Here is a 25,600-nt window from a genome sequence, read left to right on the forward strand (position 1 = left end):
ATTGTTCTTCACTATTTGTCTTTCTATTGGTAAATAAAATGGTATACTATAAAGACAAACTCCTTTAACCCTCTGGGCCTCCTCATTAAGGGGCTCCCTCGCGGTCAAAAGTGACCGAAGCCTTAAAAAGTAACTTATTTTTTTCTTCAGGAAAATCAATTAAATACATTTTTGTTCAATAATATTTTGTAATTATTATTTAGAATTGAGCAATTTTTATGAATCTATGCAATATTTATACAGTTTTAATGAGCAATTTTTTCCCACTAGAATTATATTTTATATTATATTTTTTAATTTAATTATGTATTTATTATTTTTCAATAAATACAACATTTCACATTAAAATAGAGTAAAAGCATTTAAAATCCTTTTTTTTAAGTGAAAATTGCACCATCTAGTGGCATGAAAAATAAAAACTTGTGTAATGCCATGTAAACTCCTGTATCTCCCTATATACATATATACAGGGGCTTTGGGATTCCTATTGTTTTTTTTTGTTTGTTTTGTTTTTTTTACTGTTTCTTCATTTTAATAGGCTTTGCATTTAGAAATATATTCAGACATTCTAAAAGATTACTTTTGGCAAGCTTTAGATTTTTTTTGATTGGATAAATATCAGGTTTTGCATTTTTCTGCTTATTTCTGTGTGTCTGTGTGTGTGTGTGTGTGTGTGTGTGTGTGTGTGTGTGCGTGCGCGTGTGTGTGTGTGTCAGTTCTGTACTTTTGTTATTTTAGAGTGTCAGTCCTTGCTTGCTGAACACTTCTTTTCAGCACAGTGGCTCATTTGTAGCTTGTACTACCAAAAGATTATCTGAATTATCACATTTTTTCATATTTCCCATTCATTTCCTATGTCGGTCATTTTTGACCGCGAAGGAGCCAAATGTGACTAATTTTTTTTGACCCTTTAACATGGGTCAAAATCATGTCACAGATTTTTTTTTTGTACTCACATAGCTAATGCAACAAAAGTCACCAAGTGTCATCTCATTCTGATGAAGCTACGATTTTTAAAAATTCAAAACATAAATTTTTTCGGTCAAAAATGACCGAAGAGGCCCAGAGGGTTAAAAGGGCATTCACATCTTTGTAATTTTTATTATTATTATTATAAACTCATTATTTAAGCAGATTTTAAGTAATGGCTTCAGCTATTCTCATGTATGCTTTTGAAATGTTAACATATTAAAGCGATATACAGTACTATAAAATGCTTTAAAAAAATCAGAAACAAAAAATCAGAAGCATAATGTTAGTTTAATTTCTTTTACTTTTTTGGCTTCTTTTTCAACTGTTAATCCATAATCCAGTCTTTTTTTTAAAAACTGCAACTTACTGTACAACAACCCAATAAAATTATTCAGTGAATGTAAGATGAAAAGATGTAATAATGTCGGTTGTATTTCTGGCTCATCTGTCAAATTTGGCTGCTGGAGTTACCCAGTGCAAAACTGTCCATTCACTACAAATCAGTGTGGAGTAAGTATAAAATGCATTAAATCATGATTGGCCTGAGTTGGAAAACAAATTTCATGACAATTACCTACTGTCATCTTTTATATTTATTCAATATAAGCATTAACCATATGAATATGAAGTCTTTGATTTCATGACATTTTCCAAGAAATGCAATACAATTCAAGACAACAACACACGTAAATAAAATTATGTTGTGTAGATTAATCTTAGTTTTGTGAAATAAAATACATATCACACACCGAAGATGACCCTGAGATCTGCCAGAGACAGTTTAGTGAACGTGGATCCAGTTCCAGACAAGACTTTCTGAGCCAGCTCCTTCTTCTTCTCCTGTAGTGAAGAGATTTTGTCTTCCACTGTACCATCACAAACAAACCTGAGGAGAGATTGACACACGACACCATGCAATTAGTCTGACTGTTGCTAATGTTTCTTTGCATAATACGAAAATATGCCACATGCCATATTACCTCAAAATCTATACAAAATTTATTTTGCTCATGTCTGATTGATGAAGCTGTCTTTTCCCATCATTAAGAACCACTACTTGACTGTTTTACTTGTCTGTAACCAACCGAATACAATCCCGGGTGAAAAAAAGTGCACTTCGATGATGTACCTAAAGTGCTCTTTTCTCACGCACTAATTTTGTACTTAATATACTAAAAATTATTCCTTAGTACTTATTAATAGTGTCCCAAAATAGCAAATTTTCTTAATATGAACTAAACTGTGCTTTTAACATCTCTGTATTTTAAAAAAAATTTATTTAGTGTAGCATATGAGAGTGAATCATACAGAATCAGAAGATTCGATTAGAATTGTTGAAACAACCCAAAGAGCCAAATTCCACAAAGAGGCTCAGGATAACCAGACAATGTCATAAATCTGTCCGTGATACCCTGGTGCCACGAGTCTAAAGCAAGTCTAACCAACTAACTAGGAGCTCAGCAACTCAGGAAGGAGGTTGTCAAATTTAGGGCAAGTAACCAAGATTAATGGTCAAAGAGATGCACACCATGACCATTACATGTAAATCCAAGATGGAAATCATGAGCTAAAGACTTCCTAGGATTGCTTTTTCCCCACTCAAGACAAAGACCAGGCACCTTCTATCTTTTGGCTCAGAGAACATACCATCACATGCACAGAATGGCACAAAAACGGCCTTTCCATGTGTATATATGCACCTAAATGATGCTAAAGGACTTACGACTAATCATTTCTATGTATAACTCTGTATTATGTATTTAACCCACACATTTGTCTTATGTTCTAATCACCCATTGTGTATGTCCTTTTAATAACTACTGAATAGCTTATAGGGTTTATAATAGTGTTTGGTATGTACAAGGTTGAAAACTCAACAAATCAATCGATTCTTTGTAAAATGTATTATATATATTATATACCCTGCAAGAGCGGGAAAATTCAGACCATGTGACTGATAAGATATAACTGATAATAATATCCCAAGCTAAGACCATATCTAATTGGACAAGACACCTGTTGGGATGTGTCTAAAAGCAGAGTCTAAAAACACAGGACACCATAAAAATGTAGCCTTTAGCTGTTGCTTTTAGTCATGCTTTTTGCCATCACTTTTCCCGCCACTTTTTGCGTTCTTTGAACCGACCCTGGCTTGCATGCCAGCTGCTCCTCTAAAGAAAACATGAGGAGATTGTTACGCTTCTGTCTTTTGTCTGTTTCCCTTACATTAGTTACCACTTGTAGTACACTTGAACCCATCTTTCATACACTAGTGGGTTCAAGTGTACTACAAGTGGTAACTAAATACATTTTTAAATACAAAGATAGCATGTTAAAAGCACATTTTAGTTCATATTCATGGTGTCCCAAAACAGCACATTTGAGTACACTTAGATGTTCTTAAGATGTTCTAAAGAATAATTTTTTGTATATTAAGTACAAAATTAGAGCGTGAAAATAGAGTACATTATGGGAGTGCACTTGTTTTTCACCTGGGAGTAACATCAATTCCTCACCTGTGAATTGTAACATCCCGGGATTGTCCAACCCTATAAATCCGATCACAGGCCTGGTCCTCTAGTGCTGGATTCCTGTGAATGAAGGCCTAGTTCTTATACACATTCATTTAGTCTGTTTGCACTATGAACCAAAGCAGTTATTGTTTGCATTTTACTGTTCAATTTTATAAAAATAGTCTTCAGACTAATGGTGTAACCAGCATTCAAACCAGCAACTGGACTTACTTATGTAAAGGTCTTCTGTGTAACACTGAAATTGCTATTAATACATATTCATTTAAACTTCTTAAGAACCTAAAGTGACTCACCAGTGCATGTCCATGAGAAACAGATGATTCCCTCCAATCAGATTGATTCCCACACCTCCAGCACACAGAGACACCAACATCACCTGCAATATTAAGACAAACAATGAACATCTTCCTAACTCCTAACAAATAAACCAACTAAACACATTAGCAGTTAAATTACAGACATCAACAAATTAAACAATACATGAAAGGTCAGACCCTCTGTGATATCAATTTGAAGGAATACACCACATACCTGTGGTCCTTTAGGGTTAGTGTTGAACTCCTCCACTAGGTCCATTCTGCGTTTGGGATTGACGGTGCCATCAATTACTGCAAACTTCAGACCCATTTTCTCCAAGTGAATAGAAACAATGTGCAGCATGCTGGTCCACTGAGACACAATCACACTGCCAAGCAGCGTTCAAAATTGACAAATAACAGAAATTACAAACTGACTTTTGGGAATATCAATAAGGTACATGATGAAATAATGATAGACTGACTGTTTAATGAGATTAAATGACAAAGACATAGGGAAGAAACGTGTCTTCTAATGACTTTTACCTCAGTGGAAAATGTTAGGTTTATGATAAAATCCAAAAAGTATTGTTCATAATAAAGACACATTATTTAGGCTTCCCACACATAGGAATTATTCATGTGGATCACACCATTCATATAGATGATACAACCCAGATAGACATCTAAAGATATTTTAAGGTTTTATTGTTTACCTAAACTGCGAACTCCAGTTGACATACCTTTTTTGATCTTTCTTCTTAATTTCTCTCAACTCTGTCAGAATGGCTGAAATCTGAAATAAATAAACAAATAACATCCTCACAAAGAGCACAGTGACAAATAACACACAGGCCAATATCCACTTTCTCTGAACGAGCCAGTATACTGTATTTAAAATTAGGGTGGCACTTCGGGTTTAGAAAATTTCTATTCAAGGATGTTCATCTTGGCCAGTTTTTTGTTATTTTTTCTTTGCATTTCATTGTACTGAAAATGACAACAGACACTGCATAGCTGCAGTCTTCTCTTTTGTTTTTATCTCACTCACATTTTTTAAATCACTGACATTCCTTCCCCGGATTTCACATGGTGCTTTAAAATAAAATTGTATCTCCCCTGGAAGTTGCTCAAATAGTTTGCTCAAAGCATTATGGGGTATAGGAAAAGTTGGATACTGGAGACTGGGTACAGCAGGGTGTAGGAGAGCATGTTCACCTTAGTGCTTTCACGAGTGTCCTTGAAGAGCTCAGAGGAGAAGCGGTTGCCGTTGAGCGACACAGTGTCTTTAGGGTCAGAACCTGAGGGCTCAGACAGAGACAGAGCACACAGCTGCTCTTCTAGAGACAGAGCTACACCATCCCCTTGTAGCTCCGTCTGATCCAGAGTCTGGAAAAAACATACAGCATACATGTGTCAGTACTTGAGAGCGTGTAATAAGAGTTTGTGACACAGAGAGGGAACATCACCTTCTTGAGCAGAGACAGGTGGCAGCAGCACTGCCTGAGACGCAGCAGCAGTGACAGGATGTGGATGGTGCTGGAGGCCTGAGGCTGCTGAGATGAAGACAGAGGTTCCTGTTGAGACATCCCGAACTCCCGTGCGACTGAGACACAAACAAGCTCTCAGTTACCTTCTTTCCCTGTATCAGTAAATGAACATTCCTACACAAGCCCTGAACTACACTCAAGGGCCGATTCATTAGGCCAATCTTGAAGGCTGGATCCTTTGAAGAACGATGACTACAAGGATCACATTTTCAAAGGCTGGGAAGTTTGGACCAAACAATGTTAAATGGGACGCTCTAGCCTACAAAGGATTAATCTTGTTGCCTAGCAAATGTAAATGCAGCTTTCAAAGGGCACGGCCTCTAAACTGGGATGCAGCTATGGTCAAGTTCAAAATGAGTATCAGAATCGGGAAGAAATGTGATTTCGGCATTGTTGTTGGTGCCTAACTGACTGAACTGAGTAGTTCAGAAACTGCTGATCTACTGGGGTTGTTCACACACAACCAACTCCACGGTTTACAGAGAATGGCCAGAAAAAAAAAGAAAATATCTGTGGGCAAAAATGCCTAGTTAATGCCAGAAGCCAGATGAGATTGGCCAGACTGGTTTGAGCTGATAGAAAAGCAACAGCACCTCAAATAACCACTTGTTACAACTTAGGGACACTTAGAGCATGAATGCAACACATTCGAATGCACAACACATCAAACTTTGAAGCAGATCGGGCACCAGAAGACCACACCAGGTGACACTGCTGTCAGCGATGAACAGGAAACTAAGACTAATAGTCGCATGGGCTCACCAAAATTGGACAACAGAAGATTGCCTGGTTTAATGAGTCTCGATTTTTGCCACAAAATTCAGTTGTAGGGTCAGAATTTGGCGTAAACGACATGAATGCATGGATCCATCCTGCCTTGCATCAATGATTTAGACTGCTGCCGGTTATGTAATGGTGTGGGGATATTTTTTTGGCACATTTTGGGGTTAATGAAGAGTTTAATTAATATGTGAAGTGCATTTGACCTTTTGGGGCTTGCCATAAGACAGGGGTCATCAAATTTGATCCTGGAGGGCCGGTTTCCTACAGAGTTTAGCTCGAACTTGCCACAACACACCTGCCTGGAAGTTTTAAGTATACCTAGTAAGACCTTGATTAGCTGGTTCAGAGGTGTTTGATTAGAGTTGGAGATAAATCATAGATTTTCTTTCTATTGGGATATGAGAGGGTCTGTATTACTTACTTTGAGAAAGTGTAACGGTCAACTTGGATCACATGCCTTGATAATCTTTGGGCTTTGGCTAAACTCAATCCTTCTCTTACAGTAAGAGGTGATGTGACAGAGACTGCTTACCTTTCTCAAAAGGATTACTACTGTCCCCCTTTTTAGTGTTTCCTTCTTCATGTCTCTTAAGATAGTTCTGTAGTGTGGACCTGGGGAGAAAAAAAAAAACACACAAGATAATCACACCATGCATGCAAAACATCAAATGTAAATAGTGATTAGGCAAACAGATGGATGTTCAGTGAAATAATATACCTGGATTGTGCAAACACGACATCATATACAGCCTGTTCATCTTCAGACAGCTTCAATCTGTGAACCTCACAGGTCCGATCAGGCAGAGACACCTGAAACAGAAGCATAGATGTTTCAGGATTACTCAGATGACCAATTAATTTTTTAATAAATGTGTGTAATTTGTGATTACGGATAACTTCCATATTCATTTCCAGGCATGAAGCCACACACTGTCCTTATATTTCCAACTTTTCAACACTTTAGTTTTTCAATTGTTTCTAGGGTATAAGAACTAAACATTGACTTGTGTACCAGTGGTTTTCCAGTAGCGTCCATCTGATCTTTGGTCCTGCGAAGCAGCAGAGCTCTGGTAAGGATGTTCAGTCTCTCTCCTCCTCTCTTTGAGCCATTATCCACCTGAGCCTTCCACAGCTTATATTCATCAAAAGGAGAGCATCTCAGAAACCTGCACAACATGTGCAAAAACAACAGCGGTTAAAGGAAGTAAATCACTATAACAGTGTTGTTAAAGCACTGTGCTGCAGATTATTTGCTGTCTGGAAAAACTATATCCAAAAGCTTCTTAATGTGTATCACAAAAGCTTCTGGGGGTCTGAGACATTTAAAACATATACTTTGCCTCATTGCGCACTAAAACGATTCACCCTTTTCTACATGTTAAATTGCCATGTGAGGAAAGAGTGAGATTTTTGAGCACAGAAAAAAAACTGAGCACAGTGTGTGGCCCTACATACATGTTGAGTCCTGACCTATGGAAACACTTAAAATCAGATATGCCTGTTCAGACTGAGACACTTTGCATTCATCATCTTGAACAATAGAGCATGACGCCAGCAATGTCAAGATCACATGTTAGATATCTGAGGAATTACAACAACAGTTAAATTCTATGCCTTGAATCCAATGTCACTTTGGATGAGATGGCAAATGCTTAAAAAAAAAATGGGTTTTAGATAAGGACTGTAAACATCAAAAAGCATGTTTTTTTTTCTCTCCAGGATACAAAAAAACAAAATTGATGCCAAAAATGTTCCTTGTTCCCACACATTTGTGATGCCTGCTTGAGATCCTGGATGTTGTTATGGCTAAATTTGTGGTGTAATGTGTCTTGAATAGCTAGAAAACTTCCAGTGTGGAAGACTTTTGTGGCAAACCGATCGTACTTGAGCAGGGAATACATATCCAGCAGGTTGTTCTGAATGGGGGTTCCAGTAACAGCCCAGCGGGATCGGGCCCGCAGCTTACACACCGCCATGGACGTCTGCACTTTAGGATTCTTAATGCTGTGCGCTTCATCGAGAATCACACGTGCCCAGGCAACACGTAAAAGAGGAGACAGCTCTGTTGCCTAAGACGAGAAGAAAAAGGGTACTTAAAATAACTTTTTAGACAACAAAACAGGTTCAGGCTCTTAAACATCTTAGCCAATTAAATGAATCCTTCGGATGTTGAAGTCACTATTCATACCACATGATCAGAGTCCTTAGAGGGTTTCTCTGCATCCTCCTTCTGCACAGGGATCTCCTTAGAGACCAGACTGTATGTGGTGATCACAACATCATGCTCAGCAAGGCTGGTAAAGACACAGATTGGCAAAAGAGGATAAGAGATTACGCAAGATGATGAGCAAAAAAAGTGAGAGAAACAACCAACAGCAATAACCAAGTGACATGTTGTTTTTTTAAATATAGTACAACCCTAAAAGGAGCTGACTTCACAGATCCACTAAAAATACATCTGTGATCAGATGGGTAGATAGACAGATGGTGAAAAACATGCCACATGGTTAGATATTTTGTATTTTAAGTGCAACTGAAGTGTCGAAGTAATTTTTGGCACCACTGAATGTGCATGCATGTGAATTTCATTTTGCACTCAAACATAATGTATGGTTTGCTAAATGCTTAACAGACACGTGTACATGATCCATCTGTTGTTGTGTATGTAAGTGAGTGGCCTACACGCTTGTACTCCTCTGTCGGTTGGGTCCATGGTACAAATACACACTGAGGCGACTACTCTTCACACGCTTGTCAATCTCTTTCTTCCAGTGATGCACCAGAGAAGCAGGACAGATGATCAATGTCCCCTGAGACGGCACTATGGTTGAATCTGAGGATGCAGATCCAGTATCAAACAAAACACACAAATATACACAGAAAAGTTTGAACTATTTAGTAATGGATACCATTTTTAGAGATCCATTCCTCCATTTTCTTATCCTTCTTCTTTTGAGACAGAATGAGGGAGATCATTGTGAGGGTCTTTCCCAAGCCCATGTCATCAGCTTAACAAAAAAATGAATAAATAAAAATAAAAGCAAGTTTAATAAACCCTCTTCACAGATTGTGATGACACATTTCCACAGCTATTAATATTGAAACCGAATATAAATCTAGCAAAGGTGTGAATGTACATTTGTAGCATCATTAGTGTTACCTTGCCACTAAATTACCAAAAAAAGTTCACTACAAGTAATTTTGACATCCTTCTGACCGCTGTAATTAATCTTGCTATATTTTGTGCCACTTTTCAAAAGTCATGGAAATAATGTCATGAATTTATTTAGGAAAAACTAAATTATGACAACCTGGGTTCCCAGCATGCTGGAAGTGTGAAAAGGGTGTAGAGACTTAATTTCATGGTGAAAAAAAACAACAACTTTTATATGTAGACAGTGAACTGAATTGGTTAGTGGCAGCATTCCACAGTCAAATACTTTGTGTACACTGCCGTACAAAAGTTTGAGATCAGTAAGATTTGTAATGTTTTTTTAAAGTAGTCTTTTTTGCTCATCAAGGCTATGTTTATTTGATTTAAAATACAGGAAAAAAACAGTAATATTCTGAAATATTATTGCAATTTAAAATAGTGGTCTTCGTTTTTAACATAAATTAAAATAGAATTTATTCCTGTGACGCAAAGTTGAATTTTCAGCATCATTACTCCATTTCTCACAGTCACAAGATCCTGCAGAAATCATTCTAATACGCTGATTTATTAGCAATGTTGGAAACAGTTGTGCTGCTTAATATATATTTTTTGGAACCTGTGATACTTTTTCCAGGATTCTTTATTGAAAAAACAGAATTGATTTAAAATAGAAATATTTTGTAACAATATACACTACCGTTCAAAGTATGGGGTCTGTACATGTTTTCTTTCTTTGAAAGAAATTAATACTTTTATTCAGCAAAGATGTGTTAAACAGAGAAAAAAGTGATAGTAAAGACTTATATTGTTAAAAAAGATTTCTATTTTGAATAAATGCTATTCTTTTGAAATTTAATTCATCAAAGAATCCTGAAAAAAGTATCACAGGTTCAAAAAAAAAAGCAGCACAACTGTTTCCAACCATTATAATAAATCAGCATATTAGAATAATTTCTGAAGGATTGTGTGACACTGACGACTGGAGTAATGGCTTATGGAAATTCAGCTTTGCATTACAAAAAACAATTATATTTTAACATATATTAAAATAGAAAACTGCTTGTTAAATTGCAATAATATTTCATAATATTACTTTATAAATAAATGAAACTTTGATTAGCACAAGAGACTTCTTTAAAAACATAAAAAAATCTTACTGATCCCATACTTTTGAATAGCAGTATATAATGACCGCTAATGTTTTATATTCAATATTTGAAGAAAAAAAAAAACATTTATCACACTATAACATAATTTAATTTTAAATCAATATTTAGTTCTCACTAATTTGTTTGGTAAGTGTCTCTATAATAAATAGGACAAGGTAATGTTGCAAAACTCACACTGGGACCTTTGATCATCCTGTCATGGCTAACTTTCCAGTTATACTAAATATTGCATTGATTAAATACAACAACAAATTTTTTTTTATAAATATACATATTAAATTATATGCACATATAAAATGTCACTCTCAATCAAAATGAGTATTACCCAAAATTCCTCCACATGGTTTCTGCGTCTCTCTCCACAGCAGCCAGGCCAGAGCTTTCCTCTGATGAGGCAACAGCTCCACCTTGTGAAATAAAATCATAATGCTACGGTCACTTGCGCATCTTCTATTCAAGCTTTAAAAAATGCTTACTTTAAACAATCAACAAATTCCACAACAAATGTGAAATTAATTTGATGAAAGTAACTTATCATACTAAACAAGTGAAAAGTCTATTAGTCTGCAAATCTATTTTACAGATCGATGGTTATCACTCACAATCAATGCACAATGAATATCTTTCTTTAAATTTTATATTTTACAAAGCAGAATAATCAGGAAACACAGTCATTCTTCCATAATTTTTCTTTTTCACACTTATCTAGAACTGGAAAATACTACAATCAGATTCCAAAAACTCTCTTTTACAGAAGTAAACTCTCTTATATAGTAGAGCTGTATTATACCATTTATGTAAATTTGACTATGACGGCATTATAATGTGTAGACAGCTTTAAAGGCCAAACTGACTTACTTTGATTCCTTTGGGATCCGGTGACTCTGTGTCTTCTGTAGGGCAGGACTCCAGCGAGTCGTGCAGATGGTCGATGGCCTCGGTGGTGGCATTGCGGACAGCCAGCAGTCTGTTCTCAGTCATCCTGCCACCATAGAAAGCCTGGCTCTGAGGATTTACTGCAGAGACAACCAGCCAAATTAGAACATCAATAAACTTACAAATGAAATGAGCACAGAAAGCGCCAATTTGTAGGAGAAGAATGAGATTAAACACTCTACCTCCAAACATCTGAGAGCAACCTTGGCTCAGGTTGAGGCCTAGAGAGCTACTAGAGGATTCCTTCAACATGGGAGCTGGAGCTATGGGCAGGAGCATGGTGCCTCCAGGACGACTGAATGGATTGGAATGGCTGTGTGCTGCTTTATGTTCTGCCTGTGATTTGTCTTTCTCTTGAGACTCTATATTTAAATAGTAAAATGATTTCATTTAAATTCCTTCAATATTCAGTTTATAAAGCTGAATTATTATCCATTATTTATTCAAAAACATCATGTTTTTAGGGAGCATTTTACAACCTGAACAGATCTTCAAATTTTCTGATGATCTAAGAGACTTGTTTTTTTATTTAAATTTTTGTTTATGTCTTGTGCTCACCAAAGCTGCATTTATTTAATCATAAAATACAGTAATATTGTGGAATATTATTACAAGTTAAATTACTCTCTTTTATTGAAATTTATTTTAAAATGTATTTGTGATGGCAAAGCCAAATTTTCAGCAGCCATTATTCTAGTTTTCAGTGTCAAATGATCCCTCAGAAATCATGCTGATTTACTGCTCAAGAAACATTTTTTTTTTCAGGATTCTTGGATGAATAGAATGTTTAAAATAACATTATTTATTTTGAATCAAAATCTTTTGTAAAAATATTGATGTCACTTTTTTAATGTACCAAAACTGATCACAAGTATTAATTTATTTAAACATAACATACTCTTAATGAAAGAGGTACATTGCAAAGGTTTGGGATCAGTAAGATTTTTAATGAATTTAAAGAAGTAATGTTTTAAAGAAAAAATTTAAAGCTGCATTTATATGTGACCCTGGACCACAAAACCAGTCATAAGGTTAAATTTTACAAAACTGAGATTTATACATCACATGAAAGCTTAATAAATAAGCTTTCTATTGATGTATGGTTTGTTAGGATAGGACAATATTTGGCCGAGATACATCTATTTGAAAATCAGGAATCTGAGGGTGGAAAAAAATCAAAACACTGAGAAAATCACCTTTAAAGTTGTCCAAATTAGGTTCTTAACAATGCATATTACTAATCAAAAATTACATATTGATATATGTATAGTAGGAATTTTACAAAAAATCTTCATGGAACATGATCTTTACTTAATTTCCTAATGATTTTTGGCATAAAAGAAAAATCAAGAATTTTGACCCATGCAATGTATTTTTGGCTATTGCTACAAACATACCCCAGCGACTTAAGACTGGTTTTGTGGTCCAGGGTCACATATGATGTTAAATACAGGGGGGGGGGGGGGGGGGGACTGTAATATTGTGACATATTACTGCAATTTAAAATAGTGGCCTCTATATAGAATTTATTCCTTCAGAATCATTGGAATATGCTTGATTATCAATATGCTTTTATCAATGTTGGTAACAGTTGTGCTGCTTAATGTTTTTTTTGGAACCTGTAATACTCTTTTTTCAGAATTATTTGATGAATAAAACATTAAAAAGAACAGCATTTATTTAAAATATAAATCTTTTCCTAAAATATACACTGCGGTTCAAATTTTAGGGTCAGTAAATGTTTTCTTTCTTTCCTTCTTTAAAAGAAATAATACATTTATTCAGTAACAGTGTGTTAAATTGATAAAAAGTGAAAAGATTTTTATTTTTAATGAATGCTGTTCTTTTTATTTAAAGAATCCTGAAAAAGTATCATAGGCTCCAAATCATTAAGCAGCACAACTGTTTCCAACATTGATAATAAATCAGCATATTAGAATGATTTCTGAAGGATTGTGTGACACTGAAGACCGGAGTAATGGCTGATGAAAATTGAGCTTTGCATCACAGAAATAGATTATATTTTAAAATATATTAAAATAGAAAACTTATTTTAAAATTTAATAATATTTCATAATATTACTTTTTTCTGTATTCTTGATCAATTAAATGGAATTTTAATGAGCATAAGAAACAAAAAAAACATTAAAAATCTTACTAAATTCCCAACCTTTTGAACAGCAGTGTACATTCAAGTCATATTATGTATAAATTAATGTATACTGTATACCTTACAGATAGATCTCATCAAAATAATGACTGTCACTGACCCAAAAATAAAGTGAATCTCACCAGACAGAGAAGCTGTGTTTAGGCTCAGAGACTCCAGCGCGTCTTCCAGCTCCTTCACCTGACTCTTCAAACGCTCCCCTTTATCTGGCAGAGCTGACACATTCACCACTGAGAGAGTGGCCTAGGAATTACAGAGCACGTACAGAGGGAACAAAACTGAGCGTTAAATCTTAAGCATAACCAACTGATTCAATCATTCACTTATCACATAATATGAACTGTAAATAGTAAAGGATGACAAACCTTCTTCTGCTTGAGCTGAGCTGTGAGATGGCTATGAAGGGCCCTGGGGTCCTCAGACTGAACCTGGACTTTAGAAGCAGGCTGGAAACCAAAATAAGAAGTGAGCGTTTTCTGAATAGGTGCGGCTGGAGTCGGAGCACTCTGCTGGGTGGGAGGCTGTACCGACACAAGCTGAACATCATCCTCCTCATCGCTCCATTCACCAAAGCGCGCTATGCCCTTCTGGTCCTTCGCCTGACTCTGGTTAGGTACTGTTTTCTGAACATTAAGTGCTGTGGGCTTTTCAGAAACTGCCACATCCTGTGATGTAGAGCATGAGGGTGAGCTGCTCTTGCTCTGCAGGCTTTGAGTTTTATCTGTAACAGATTTTAAATTAGCAGTGCTTTGCTTGTTTGAGCGGTCATCCTTTGTTTCAGTCTCTACTGAAGCTTTATCATCACATCCAGATGAGCTCTTTGAAGGGCTTTGTGCAGAGCTGCCTGTTTTTGTCGGCTTCTTCTCCTGCTGGTCTTTGAGGCTGGTCTCGGATTCACTCTGTCCTTGAACACTTTCGTCCACAGAGTTTGGACTCTCGGGACATGACCCATCCTCTGATGTGCTCCTCAGCCTCTCATCATCAGACACCCTCTTCTTTATCTTCATCCCAGCGGGAAGTTTCTTGTTCCTCCAAGACTCTGAATCTCCAGAGTCTTTCCCCTCCCTGTCCAAGCCACTTTGACCATCTGACCCATTCCTGTTATTCCCTTCTATCTCTTTTGTTTTGGAACGCTCTTCTTTCTTTTTAGCACTACCATGATCTTTACCCTTCACATGTTTATTTTCACCATTGATCTCTCCTCTATCCTTTTCAGCATCTGGATCCCTCTTGCGTTCTGAAGATTTGTCCTGCCTTTTCTTGACTTTGAAAGGGTTTTTGACAGGAGTGAGGCTGGAGGATTGAAGATCTTTGTCTGACAAATCAGTCCTTTTCTCGAGGTCTTTCTGCAGGTGGTAAAGAATTGTGGTGAGAAATACATTCAGAATTAAAAATAAGGCTAACTACAAATATGTGACCCTGGACCACAAAACCAGTCTTAAGTCGCTGGGGTATGTTTGTAGCAATAGCCAAAAATACATTGCATGGGTCAAAATTATTGATTTTTCTTTTATGCCAAAAATCATTAGGAAATTAAGTAAAGATCATGTTCCATGAAGATTTTTTGTAAAATTCCTACTGTAATTATATCAAAATGTAATTTTTGATTAGTAATATGCATTGTTAAGAACCTAATTTGGACAACTTTAAAGGTGATTTTCTCAGTATTTTGATTTTTTTCCACCCTCAGATTCCAGATTTTCAAATAGATGTATCTCGGCCAAATATTGTCCTATCCCAACAAACCATATACCAATAGAAAGCTTATTTATTAAGCTTTCATATGATGTATAAATCTCAGTTTTGTAAAATTTAACCTTATGACTGGTTTTGTGGTCCAGGGTCACATATGCTAAATGTTTATTGAATGTTAAAATAATTTTAGAGGATAGATGTCTACCTCGCTCCATGGAACACAACCACACCACTTCTGTCCTTCAGATCTTCCAAGCACACAACGATAAAACAACCTGATAATGAAAGAAATAAAGTATTCATGGCTTGGATTTAGAAACCTTTCCTCATTACCTTTTATTTTTCCATCTAACACAAGGATTGTGCCTAGAAAAATATAGACATGTTTAGAGAATGTTGTTTTTTTTTACAATATATTGTGTTATTTTTCTTGAAAATATTATGTATGGTAATTAATAGACTGATCAATATGGTGATTATTACAATACTGGATGTTTTTCCATTGGAAAAGTGAACCAAAGAACTTTGTGTGATTCCCATAATATGACAGGTACAACAAAAACAAGTTTGATGCACAATACTGTGCAAAAGTCTTAGGCAACTAATATTTTCACCAGCTAAAAATGGTTTAAAGTCAGTTCTTTCTATCTTTTGATGTAGTGTGTCAGTAGGAAATATCAGTTTACATTTCCAAACATTCCTTTTGCCATTAATTGTAATAATTCAGTTAGATTTTTGATTGCACAAGGAGTCTGACAACAGCCAGTGCTCCACAGAGATCTGATCTCATCATCATCCAGTCTGTCTGGACTGAAAAAATATATATAAAAAAACGGAGACAGACTAAATCCAGAAGAACTGTGGCAACGTCTCCAGGATTCTCCAAGAAACCTACCTACAAAGCTACAGCACTGTTAAAAGTTTTAGGCACTTGTGTAAAATAATGTAATAAATAGATTTTATGAACCAATTAACTTCTGTTAACTACATTAAATCAACATGTGGTGTGACCATCCTTTGCGTTTAAAGCAGCTTTTGCCCTAGGTGCACTTGTGCATAGATTTTCAGGTAGCTTTGCAGGTAAGCCTCTTCTTGAAGCATCTTGCAGATTGCCACAGTTTTTCTGGATTTAGTCTCAGTTTGTTCTGTTTCTTCATGTCATTCCAGACAGACTGGATGATGATGAGATCAGATCTCTGTGGAGCACTGGCTGTTGTCAGACTCCTTGTGCAAACAAAAATCTCACTGGATTATAAAAGGAATGTTTGGAAATGTAAACTGATATTTCCTACTGACACACTACAGCAAAAGATAGAAATAAATGACTTAAAACCATTATTTGTTGGTGAAAATACTAACCTTACTAAAACCAACATTATACTAGCTTATAATTAGTAATATGAGAAATAGATCTTCATTATTCATATTGGTCTCTACTGGATCTGTGCTCCCCAACACTGGATTTTCATTCTCACAGCAGATATACAGTGTAAATCTTACTTGTATTTGCCCTGTTTTTCATTGTAACTTAATGTTTGAAGTTCAACCATGGAGTCCTCATGTTGAAGGCAGTGAGATGGGGGGATCCTGAAGAACATGCATGAATTTAGAGCAGGGAAACTGCTCATGCACATTTGATTTATAAACAAAACAACTTATTCTGTGTCCATACATATTGTGAAAATGAAAACAAGCTGATATTATGATAATGCATAAAGGTATGTGCACTTACTCTGTAGACAGTGTAAAGTTGCAGGGTATTGCATCACGCGCAGTGCAAATATAAAAACTTTTGCCCTTATTCGGTCCTTCCTTTACACCAGTCTTCAATAAGCATATACTGCCTGAAAACAATTATAATAAATAGACTTAATCGGTACTTTCGTATTCATGCATCAGAAGCTATAACTTACATACAGCCGATGCTATACTGCTAATGAACACAAACTTCTTAAAAAGTAAAATTGCTCAGTGTAAATCATTTACACTGTGATAAGTGAGAATACGATACTTACCGTGTGCTTCACACAGAATTATTTCCATTTTACGACAACGCCTTATTTCATTTAGATCACCGGCTTCAGTTTCACTATGAACAAAAACACCCGCCGCTGTCGCGGTTTGATGACGTGTTCTGCACTGTAGCCAATAAATGCCTTACTAAAACTACTGTTCAAACGTAATTGAATTTGTACATCAGTAACAGTAATAGTAGTAACTGTGGCATTTTGGTGGAAGCTATTCTTACCATGGTCAATTTTGTACAGGTATGTTATAAATAACCAAATAAATAACTTAAAAATGTTCTTCAAAATTGTCAGCTATTCCAGCAGGTGGAACCATGGGCACATAAACGGACATAAATGACACGCGTAGTTATTGTTATAAATATTTATTCATAGGATCTTGACCATGACATACTGACCATGAGTCACAAGAAAATCATGAATTTGATCTACTCGAATATGCATACTCCTTTGATTAATACGATTAATTTTCATATGTCCAATTATATTTTCATCGTTACATATATTCCAATAATCTCCCAGACTGCTTCTAGATGGGAAAAAAATAGTATAACTTCAAGGCTCATCACCACCCAAAAACGTATCTTCAAATGACCTTTATTCAGCTTTCTTCAGAAAATCTTTCACACAGAGGTCCTTCTATTAGTGACCTTTTGTCCCTCATCAGTAAGTCATTATCCATTTTGTAACTCTTTCATTATATCTTTCTTTTTCCTTTCATTCTTTCTCAACACTTATGTTTTTCCCTTTAAATTTCAGCTTGTTAATTATGTGCAAAAGTTATCTAAACCGCATTGTGATTCCACTTGCACCTCATAAAAGCATAATAATATTATCATTCTATCATTGAACTGTTAAAAATGATAAAATACATAAATTAAGAGGCTTGCTTTTATTCGTTATGTTATGATTGTGAATCTTTTTAGGCAGTTTATCTGGTTCATTAGAACATTACTGCAGTCATGTGTCCTCCAAACAGAGTTTGTAATTTCCAAACCAGCATTTTTTTATTATTATTAGCCTATGTATTAATGTCTGAAGTCTATTCTCATGAGTGTATAAACACCTCAGATGAAAAAGCACATGCTGACAATACAAATTAAAGCATCTGCTTGGCTTCCGCTTCATCTGAAGCTGGTTTCTTCTAACTAGTCAGGTAGCTATCATCTCTGCCTGCTCTGTGCAAAAAAAAAAAAAAAAAAAAAAGATTTTTTTGAATTATGTGAAATGCCATCTGGAGCAGTAATATTTCTTAGCATCGTGAAAAGGACACATGAGGACGAGTGCTACTCATATCAAGGATAAGAAAAGTCAAATGAAAACCCAACAGTAATGCAGTTAATAACTGCTAAAGCCATAGACTGAGATACATGCACAGAGTGACATCTAGAATATGACTTTTAAAGGTGCCATAGAATGGAAAACTGTATTTACCTCGGCAAAGCTGAATAATAACAGTTCTGTACATGGTAATGACATACCGTGAGTCTTAAACACCATCGTATATAAATCTGGTGTTTGCAAAAGACCACTGAAAAATAGGCTAATCCTAACATAACAGCGATTATTACGTACGAGTCACAATCATTAATAGTTACCCCACAACATTTGCATCACCCAATCATCAGAAGTTCTGCAGCTAGGCTATTGTAAAAAAAAAACAAAAAAAAAAAAAAACAAAGCAGGACAATAGCAAAAATGGCAGATCACGGGAATAAATGTTATGTTCCAGGTTGTGCAGGGATGGTTGATGTCTGTACTCAGAAAGGCAAGGAAAACAAATAAGACGTTCTAATAAAATAAGGCGAGCCACTAAAGGGACACGGTTAACTTAGCTTACTGCTAGCGATAGCCTGTTACATTGCAGTACATAAGACTTCGCTTACCACATAAATGGAGAGCTGGAGAGATGACTGCGCGGACGATGGCGAATGATTTACAGATCCTGAGCATCACTAACAAGCATCTAAACTTATGTGGTAAGTAAGTACTGCCGCTGCAGTATAACGTTACACAGAGCACATGAGATCACAAAAGTGAAAGTAAAATGATCATGCATTCAAAACGGCAGTTTCAATAAACCACATATTAATAGCGGCTCAAGCTCCGTGATTAAATATATCTTTTCCTCCATGTGTGAGCTACTTAAATGAGCCGCTCTGTGAAACAGCCAATCAGAGCAGAGCTCATCATTATTATTCATGAACCTTCCAAATAAGGCAATAACAGACCATTTCATTCTAGGGACAAATGTGGACCTGTAAAACCATTTCTGGCGAATTTTTGCCATTTCCTATTCCATATACCTTCTATGTAGATATCAGAGAACAATTTAAAATATTGTATCAATGCATTCTATGGCACCTTTAAGTTTGATTTTACACTACCAGTCAAAAGTTTTTAAACAGTAAGAACTGAAATGTTTTTCAATGTTTTTAAGCTCACCAAGAGTGAATTTATTTGATCCAAAGTACATCAAAAAACAGTGAAATTTTGAAATATATTTTAAAATGTAATTTATTCCTGTGATTTCAAAGCTGAATTTTTAGCATCATTACTCCAGTCACATGATACTTCAGAAATCATTATAATATTAAGATTTGCTGCTCAAAAAACATTTATTATTATTATTATGTTGAAAACAGCTGAGTAGAATTTTTTTCAGGTTTCTTTAATGAATAGAAGGTTCAGAAGAACAGCATTTATCTGAAATACAAAAGATTTGTAACATTATAAATGTTTTTATCATCACTTTTGATCAATTTAAACCATCCTTGCTAAATAAATGTATTTAAAAAGACAATTAGCCTGACTCCAAGCTTTTGAATGGTATAGTCAAGTGTATGTTACAAAAGCTTTTTATTTCAAATAAATGCTGATCTATGGATCTTTCCAATCATCCAAGAATCCTGAAAAAAATGATGATGATTAATAATAATAATAATAATAATAATTGTTTCTTGAACAGCAAATCAGCATATTAGAATGATTTATAAAAGATCATGTGACACTGAAGACTGGAGTAATGATACTGAAAATGTAGCTTTGATCACAGGAATAAATTACATTTTAAATTATGTTCAAATAGAAAGCAGTTATTTTAAATAGTAAAAATATTTCACAAAATTACTGCTTTTGCTGCATTTTGGATCAAATAAATGCAGGCTTGGTGAGCAGAAGAGACTTCTTTTAAAAACATTACAAATCTTACTGTAACTTACCTTTTGACTGGTAGTGTTTATGACATGTCTTTGTATTTTTCTGTGCTGTTATAAGAATAACTTACTGTTATCATTGACTGCTACTAAATACTGGCCTACTAGCATGAGACTGCACTCATGGGCAACACAAACACATAAACAGAGCTCTCTGTATGTAGCCAAACTGTTGGTGATGACACTGTGACGAAATTGTTGTATTTAGTCAGACAGTCTGTTTGTGCTTCGCTTTGGGAGTCAGATGCCCCCAGAAAGACTAGGAAAATGACAAGTACAAAAACAGAGTTTAACCTACAGCTACTGTATTGAAAAAAACCATGAGTGCTAGCGCAACAACAACCGACTCTTTAAATCCAAACATGCCCCCTGAAGTTTGCGCTGGTCACAGACTGTTTGACTGAACTTAGCCAAGTGTGTATGTTAGTCGATGAATTATTGATTATGTGGGATTGCAGCTACTGTAGCCCTACCCATAATGCTGCGGGTGCTCAATGAGAGTGAAACAAAGTGTCCATGTCTAAGCGTGACAGCGAGCACCCCCCACCTGCCACATCCACATATGCATCACCTGCGGCCGCTCAGAGTGTGAGGTAACACGTTTATTAAGAACGTGATCCGCTCGTGAGCGGAGACAGCACCGTCAGTGAGGGATAATCCTGTTAGGGAGAGTGGCAAGTGCTCTCAGCTTCTCTACGCTTAGCTTCTCACTCATTGCTTCCCTGAGGTACTACAGCCCTGGAGGAGCACAGGCTGCAGTGAATTGTTGGCTCTGACTCTGGGGAGCGTATGAGATACAGGACAAAAAGAGAGTGTATAAATCGGAATATTAAAGCATTACATTTTCTTAACACAGCAGCCGCCCAAACTCCAGGCAAAGTCCTTTCTGTATACGATGTATTATTTACATGTTATCATAAATTTCACACTTTATTACAGATTTTTTACATGACCCACTTTGCTGCACTTTTTCTCATTTCCATATCTGAGACAAACACACCTTTCTGTTTTTGCTTTGCCGACATAATTAAATCATTAGTGTCATTTTTGTTACCTTGTGTATGCTTAAAAAAAGAAGAAAAAATTTTTATTTGTATAAACTTGATGCCAAGTACACATTTGAATGGCATCTGTTATTGCATGTACATTCTTAATAATGAGAAGCAAGATGACATAAGATAATTAGACTTGTTTTCTGATAAATCTATGAAAATTAACGTAATTCAATGCCTGACTTGCCAATGTGGTGGAAAAATAATCTAGCGGTTCATTTTTAATTTTTATTTACCCCATTAACAGATATATGTGACCCTGGACCACAAAACCAGTCATAAGGTTAAATTTTACAAAACTGAGATGTACATATAATATGAAAGCTCAGTAAATAAGCTTTCTATTGATGTATGGTTTGTTAGGATAGGACAATATTTGGCCGAGATACATCTATTTGAAAATCTGGAATCTGAGGGTGCAAAAAAATCAAAATCCTGAGAAAATCACCTTTAAAGTTGTCCAAATTAAGTTCTTAACAATGCATATTACTAATCAAAAATTACATTTTGATACATTTACAGTAGGAATTTTACAAAAAATCTTCATGGAACATGATCTTTACTTAATTTCCTAATGATTTTTGGCATAAAAGAAAAATCAATAATTTTGACCCATACTATGTATTTTTGGCTATTGCTACAAATATACCCCAGCGACTTAAGACTGGTTTTGTGGTCCAGGGTCACAAATAGGCTTTCCACTGATGTATGGTTTGTTTGGAAAGGACAATATTTGGCCAGATACAACTATTTAAAAATCCGCAATCTGGTGGTGCAAAAAAAAAATCAAAATACTGAGAAAAAAGCTTTTAAAGTTGTCCAAATGAAGTTCTTTGCAATGCCTATTACTAATCAAAAATTAAGTTTTATATATTTATGGGAAATTTACAAAATATCTTACAGGTACATGATCTTAATATCCTAATGATTTTGTCATAAAAGAAAAATTCATAATTTTGACCCATACAATGTATTTTTGGCTATTGCTGGTTTTGTTGTCCAGGGTCACATATACAGTAGACCAATATATTATTTTAAGCATAAACCCACTTAATTTTAAGATATTTTTCAGAAAACAAGATTTTAGAAAATCACTTTTTTTGCAGTGTAGTTACTTGCAGAAGGCATCCCTACCTTTCCACTAGAGATTTTAGGCTTTAAAAGATGAGTTTTTGGTTCCCAATATAGTATAATAAAAAAAGATATTTAGATATTTTTGCAAAAGTTTTTTTTTTTTTACAAAAGTTTTTGAATAAAAGTAGCCTTGCTGCTTGCTTTTGTGTTTGGAGGTGAGCAAGTAATTCTTAGCATAGTAATTTCTATCCTTAAATTAACATATTAACAAAATTGAATTCAAATGAATTGCTGTGAAGACCAATTAAAAATTGGCGACATGTCAAAAATGGTGAGTAATTTTTTTTTACAAAATATGAGTGATGTTTACCTACACTACCAGTCAAAAGTTTTTTAACTAAGATTTTTTAATGTTTTTTTTAAAGAAGTCTGCTCACCAAGCCTGCATTTATTTGATCCAAAGTACAGCAAAAACTGTACTGTACAATTTTGAAATATTTTTACTATTTAAAATACCTGTTTGAATAATAATACCTATTTGAATATATTTTAAAATGTAATTTATTCTTGTGATTTCAAAGCTGAATTTTCAGCATCAATACTCCAATCGTCAGTGTCACATGATCCTTCTGAAATCATTCTAATATGCTGATTTGCCATTTAAGAAACATTTATTATTATTATTATTATTATTATTATTATTAATAATATTTAAAACAGTTAAGTACATTTTTTTCAGGATTCTGTGATGAATAGAAACATCCAAAGATCAGCATCTATCTAAAATAAAAAGTTTTGGTAACATTATACACTATCAAAAGCTTAGGAGTCAAAATGTTTTTTGAGCAGAATATTAGAATGATTTCTGAAGGATCATGTGACCGGAGTAATGATGCTAAACTTTCAGCTTTGAAATCACAGGAATAAATTACATTTTAAAATATATTCACATAGAAAACAGTTATTTTATTTAGAAAAAATATTTAACATTTTTACTGTTTTTGCTGTTCTTTGGATCAAATAAATGCAGGCTTGATGAGCAGAAGAGACTTCTTTAAAAATCTTGCTGTTTGAAAACCTTTGACTGGTATATAAAAACGTCTACCAAATTGATAGGTTGTTGGTGGTGTTTTTTTTTTTTGGTATGTTACTATATGAATGCTATAGTAATAATATTATAATATTATAATATTGTTATAATATTACATTATTATAACAAAGTATTAATAACACTTTTAAATATTTAAATAAATATTTAAACACTTTTAAGTCAACCTGCGGCCCCATTGGAAGTTTTCAGGGCTCTCTGTTTGATAACCACTGGCTTAGATGAAATGTTACCTTCTGTTAAGCTGTGAAAACTTATGTTGACAAACATAAAGAAACTCCCAAGATGTAAAATGACACTCGGCCATCTACTGAACAATATAGTTGACAACTCAGCTTCATCATTTTTTGTTTGTATTGACAGAAGCAGGAAATTAGAATATGCTCCAAAAATTTGAAATAAACAGATGATTGTGTATTCAGACAGCTGAGGCGCAAGCTGTAGTCGCTTGAATATTTGCCTCAGCAAATACTAGTGCAAATACTAGTGACTATTGATAATTCCTTTAGAATTATGAAACCAGTTTGGCGAGCATTATTAAGACATTTAATCTTTGTCTATATCTTAATGACTTAAGAAATATTTATAGTAGTATTATGGAATACATTAATGCTCTTAGCAGGAGCTATCAGTAGATTTATTATAAGTACATTATCTTATTCACATTCATTCAGAATTACTCAGTCCCAGAAGAGCACGTAAATAGAGCTCAGCTTATTAGTTTGCTGTTGTGACAACATTTAATGTAACATTACTTCAGTTTGTGCCAGCAGCGTAAAATGAACCACAAACAATATTACGGAAGAACATAGAAACATACATTGATTGAACATCATTCAACATGCAGAGTATTAGAAGCGCCTGCTTACCCAGGTATGCTAGTAAGTCCATAACCAATGGCTTATCCCTATACCTTTGTGTCAGTGTGTGAAAGATAGAGCCATAACACAGCCTTCAAAGCTTCACTTTATAACTAAACTAATAAGTTCTTAATGTTTCATGGATTGATCAGTGCCTGAAAATATAAGCTTTTTTTTTTTCCAGTAGATGCACTTAAGCAATCAGCTAGCAAGGGTAACTTCACTCAAAAATGGTAATTCTGTCATCATTTTAAACACAGAAGAAGATATTTGCAGTATGTTAGTAACCAAGCAGTTGCCAGCATTGACCTCTATAGTACAAAAAAAAATCAATATCAATGAAGTCAATGGCTACCGACAACTAAAAAATCTTCTTTTGTGTTCAACAGAAAAAAGAAACTCTCACAACTTGAGGGTGAATAAATGATGACAGAATTTTCACTTTAGGATGAACTATCTCCTTAAGCTGAGTCGTTATGATAAATACAGCCTAATAAAGTTGGTTTTTGCTGGTTTAGATGGTCTTCCAGCACAGCCAAGCTGGTTGGCTGGCTGGTTTCCCAGTGTGGGGTTCGTTTACCAAAAGCACTGTTGGTTACCATAGGTGTGAGTTTGGCCATTAGCAACCTAGTTCAATGATTTGGCAGTACCTAAAATAGCAATTTTAATGAACATTCAGAAAGAGCAGCATTAGTTTTGTGGTTGAAACTACATCTATTTTGGTAATTAAACGATTAATTGTATTATTATTTTTGTTGTTGTTGTTGTTGTTGTAATAGAAATAGACTTAAGTGAACAATAGCCTTTGAAATGACTTAAAGGAGTCATCGGATGCAAAACGTCTAGGTTACGAAGGTAACCCTCGTTCCCCGAAGGAGGGAACGGAGACGTTACATTGGGATCTCGCTTGAGAGACCGATCACCTCTGAGCCTTATTAAAAAGGCCAATTGAAAATTGGCGAGTGGACGTGCGCGCCGGCCACGCCCCCGTACATACGGGTATAT

General features: G+C 35.1%; 1 protein-coding gene across 1 annotated transcript in view; it reads right to left on the minus strand.

The window, feature by feature from the left end:
• Nucleotides 1-1,255: 1,255 nt before the first annotated feature.
• Nucleotides 1,256-25,600, minus strand: part of LOC141340839 (transcription termination factor 2-like) — a 31,669-nt gene continuing 7,324 nt past the window's right edge. The window contains exons 2-21 of the mRNA XM_073845927.1: nt 15,465-15,534; nt 13,930-14,910; nt 13,687-13,807; nt 11,577-11,756; nt 11,317-11,474; nt 10,784-10,865; nt 9,045-9,143; nt 8,818-8,968; nt 8,324-8,429; nt 8,020-8,204; nt 7,148-7,301; nt 6,854-6,945; nt 6,668-6,747; nt 5,272-5,408; nt 5,021-5,191; nt 4,546-4,598; nt 4,038-4,191; nt 3,800-3,882; nt 3,489-3,563; nt 1,256-1,858 (exon numbers count right to left, since the gene is read on the minus strand). Of these exons, the coding sequence (XP_073702028.1) occupies nt 1,714-1,858; nt 3,489-3,563; nt 3,800-3,882; nt 4,038-4,191; nt 4,546-4,598; nt 5,021-5,191; nt 5,272-5,408; nt 6,668-6,747; nt 6,854-6,945; nt 7,148-7,301; nt 8,020-8,204; nt 8,324-8,429; nt 8,818-8,968; nt 9,045-9,143; nt 10,784-10,865; nt 11,317-11,474; nt 11,577-11,756; nt 13,687-13,807; nt 13,930-14,910; nt 15,465-15,534 (3,277 nt within the window). The 3' untranslated portion in view covers nt 1,256-1,713. The remainder of the gene's footprint in view (nt 1,859-3,488; nt 3,564-3,799; nt 3,883-4,037; nt 4,192-4,545; nt 4,599-5,020; nt 5,192-5,271; nt 5,409-6,667; nt 6,748-6,853; nt 6,946-7,147; nt 7,302-8,019; nt 8,205-8,323; nt 8,430-8,817; nt 8,969-9,044; nt 9,144-10,783; nt 10,866-11,316; nt 11,475-11,576; nt 11,757-13,686; nt 13,808-13,929; nt 14,911-15,464; nt 15,535-25,600) is intronic.

This window comes from Garra rufa, chromosome 8 (genome assembly GCF_049309525.1).
Source record: "Garra rufa chromosome 8, GarRuf1.0, whole genome shotgun sequence".
Lineage (NCBI taxonomy): Eukaryota > Metazoa > Chordata > Actinopteri > Cypriniformes > Cyprinidae > Garra > Garra rufa.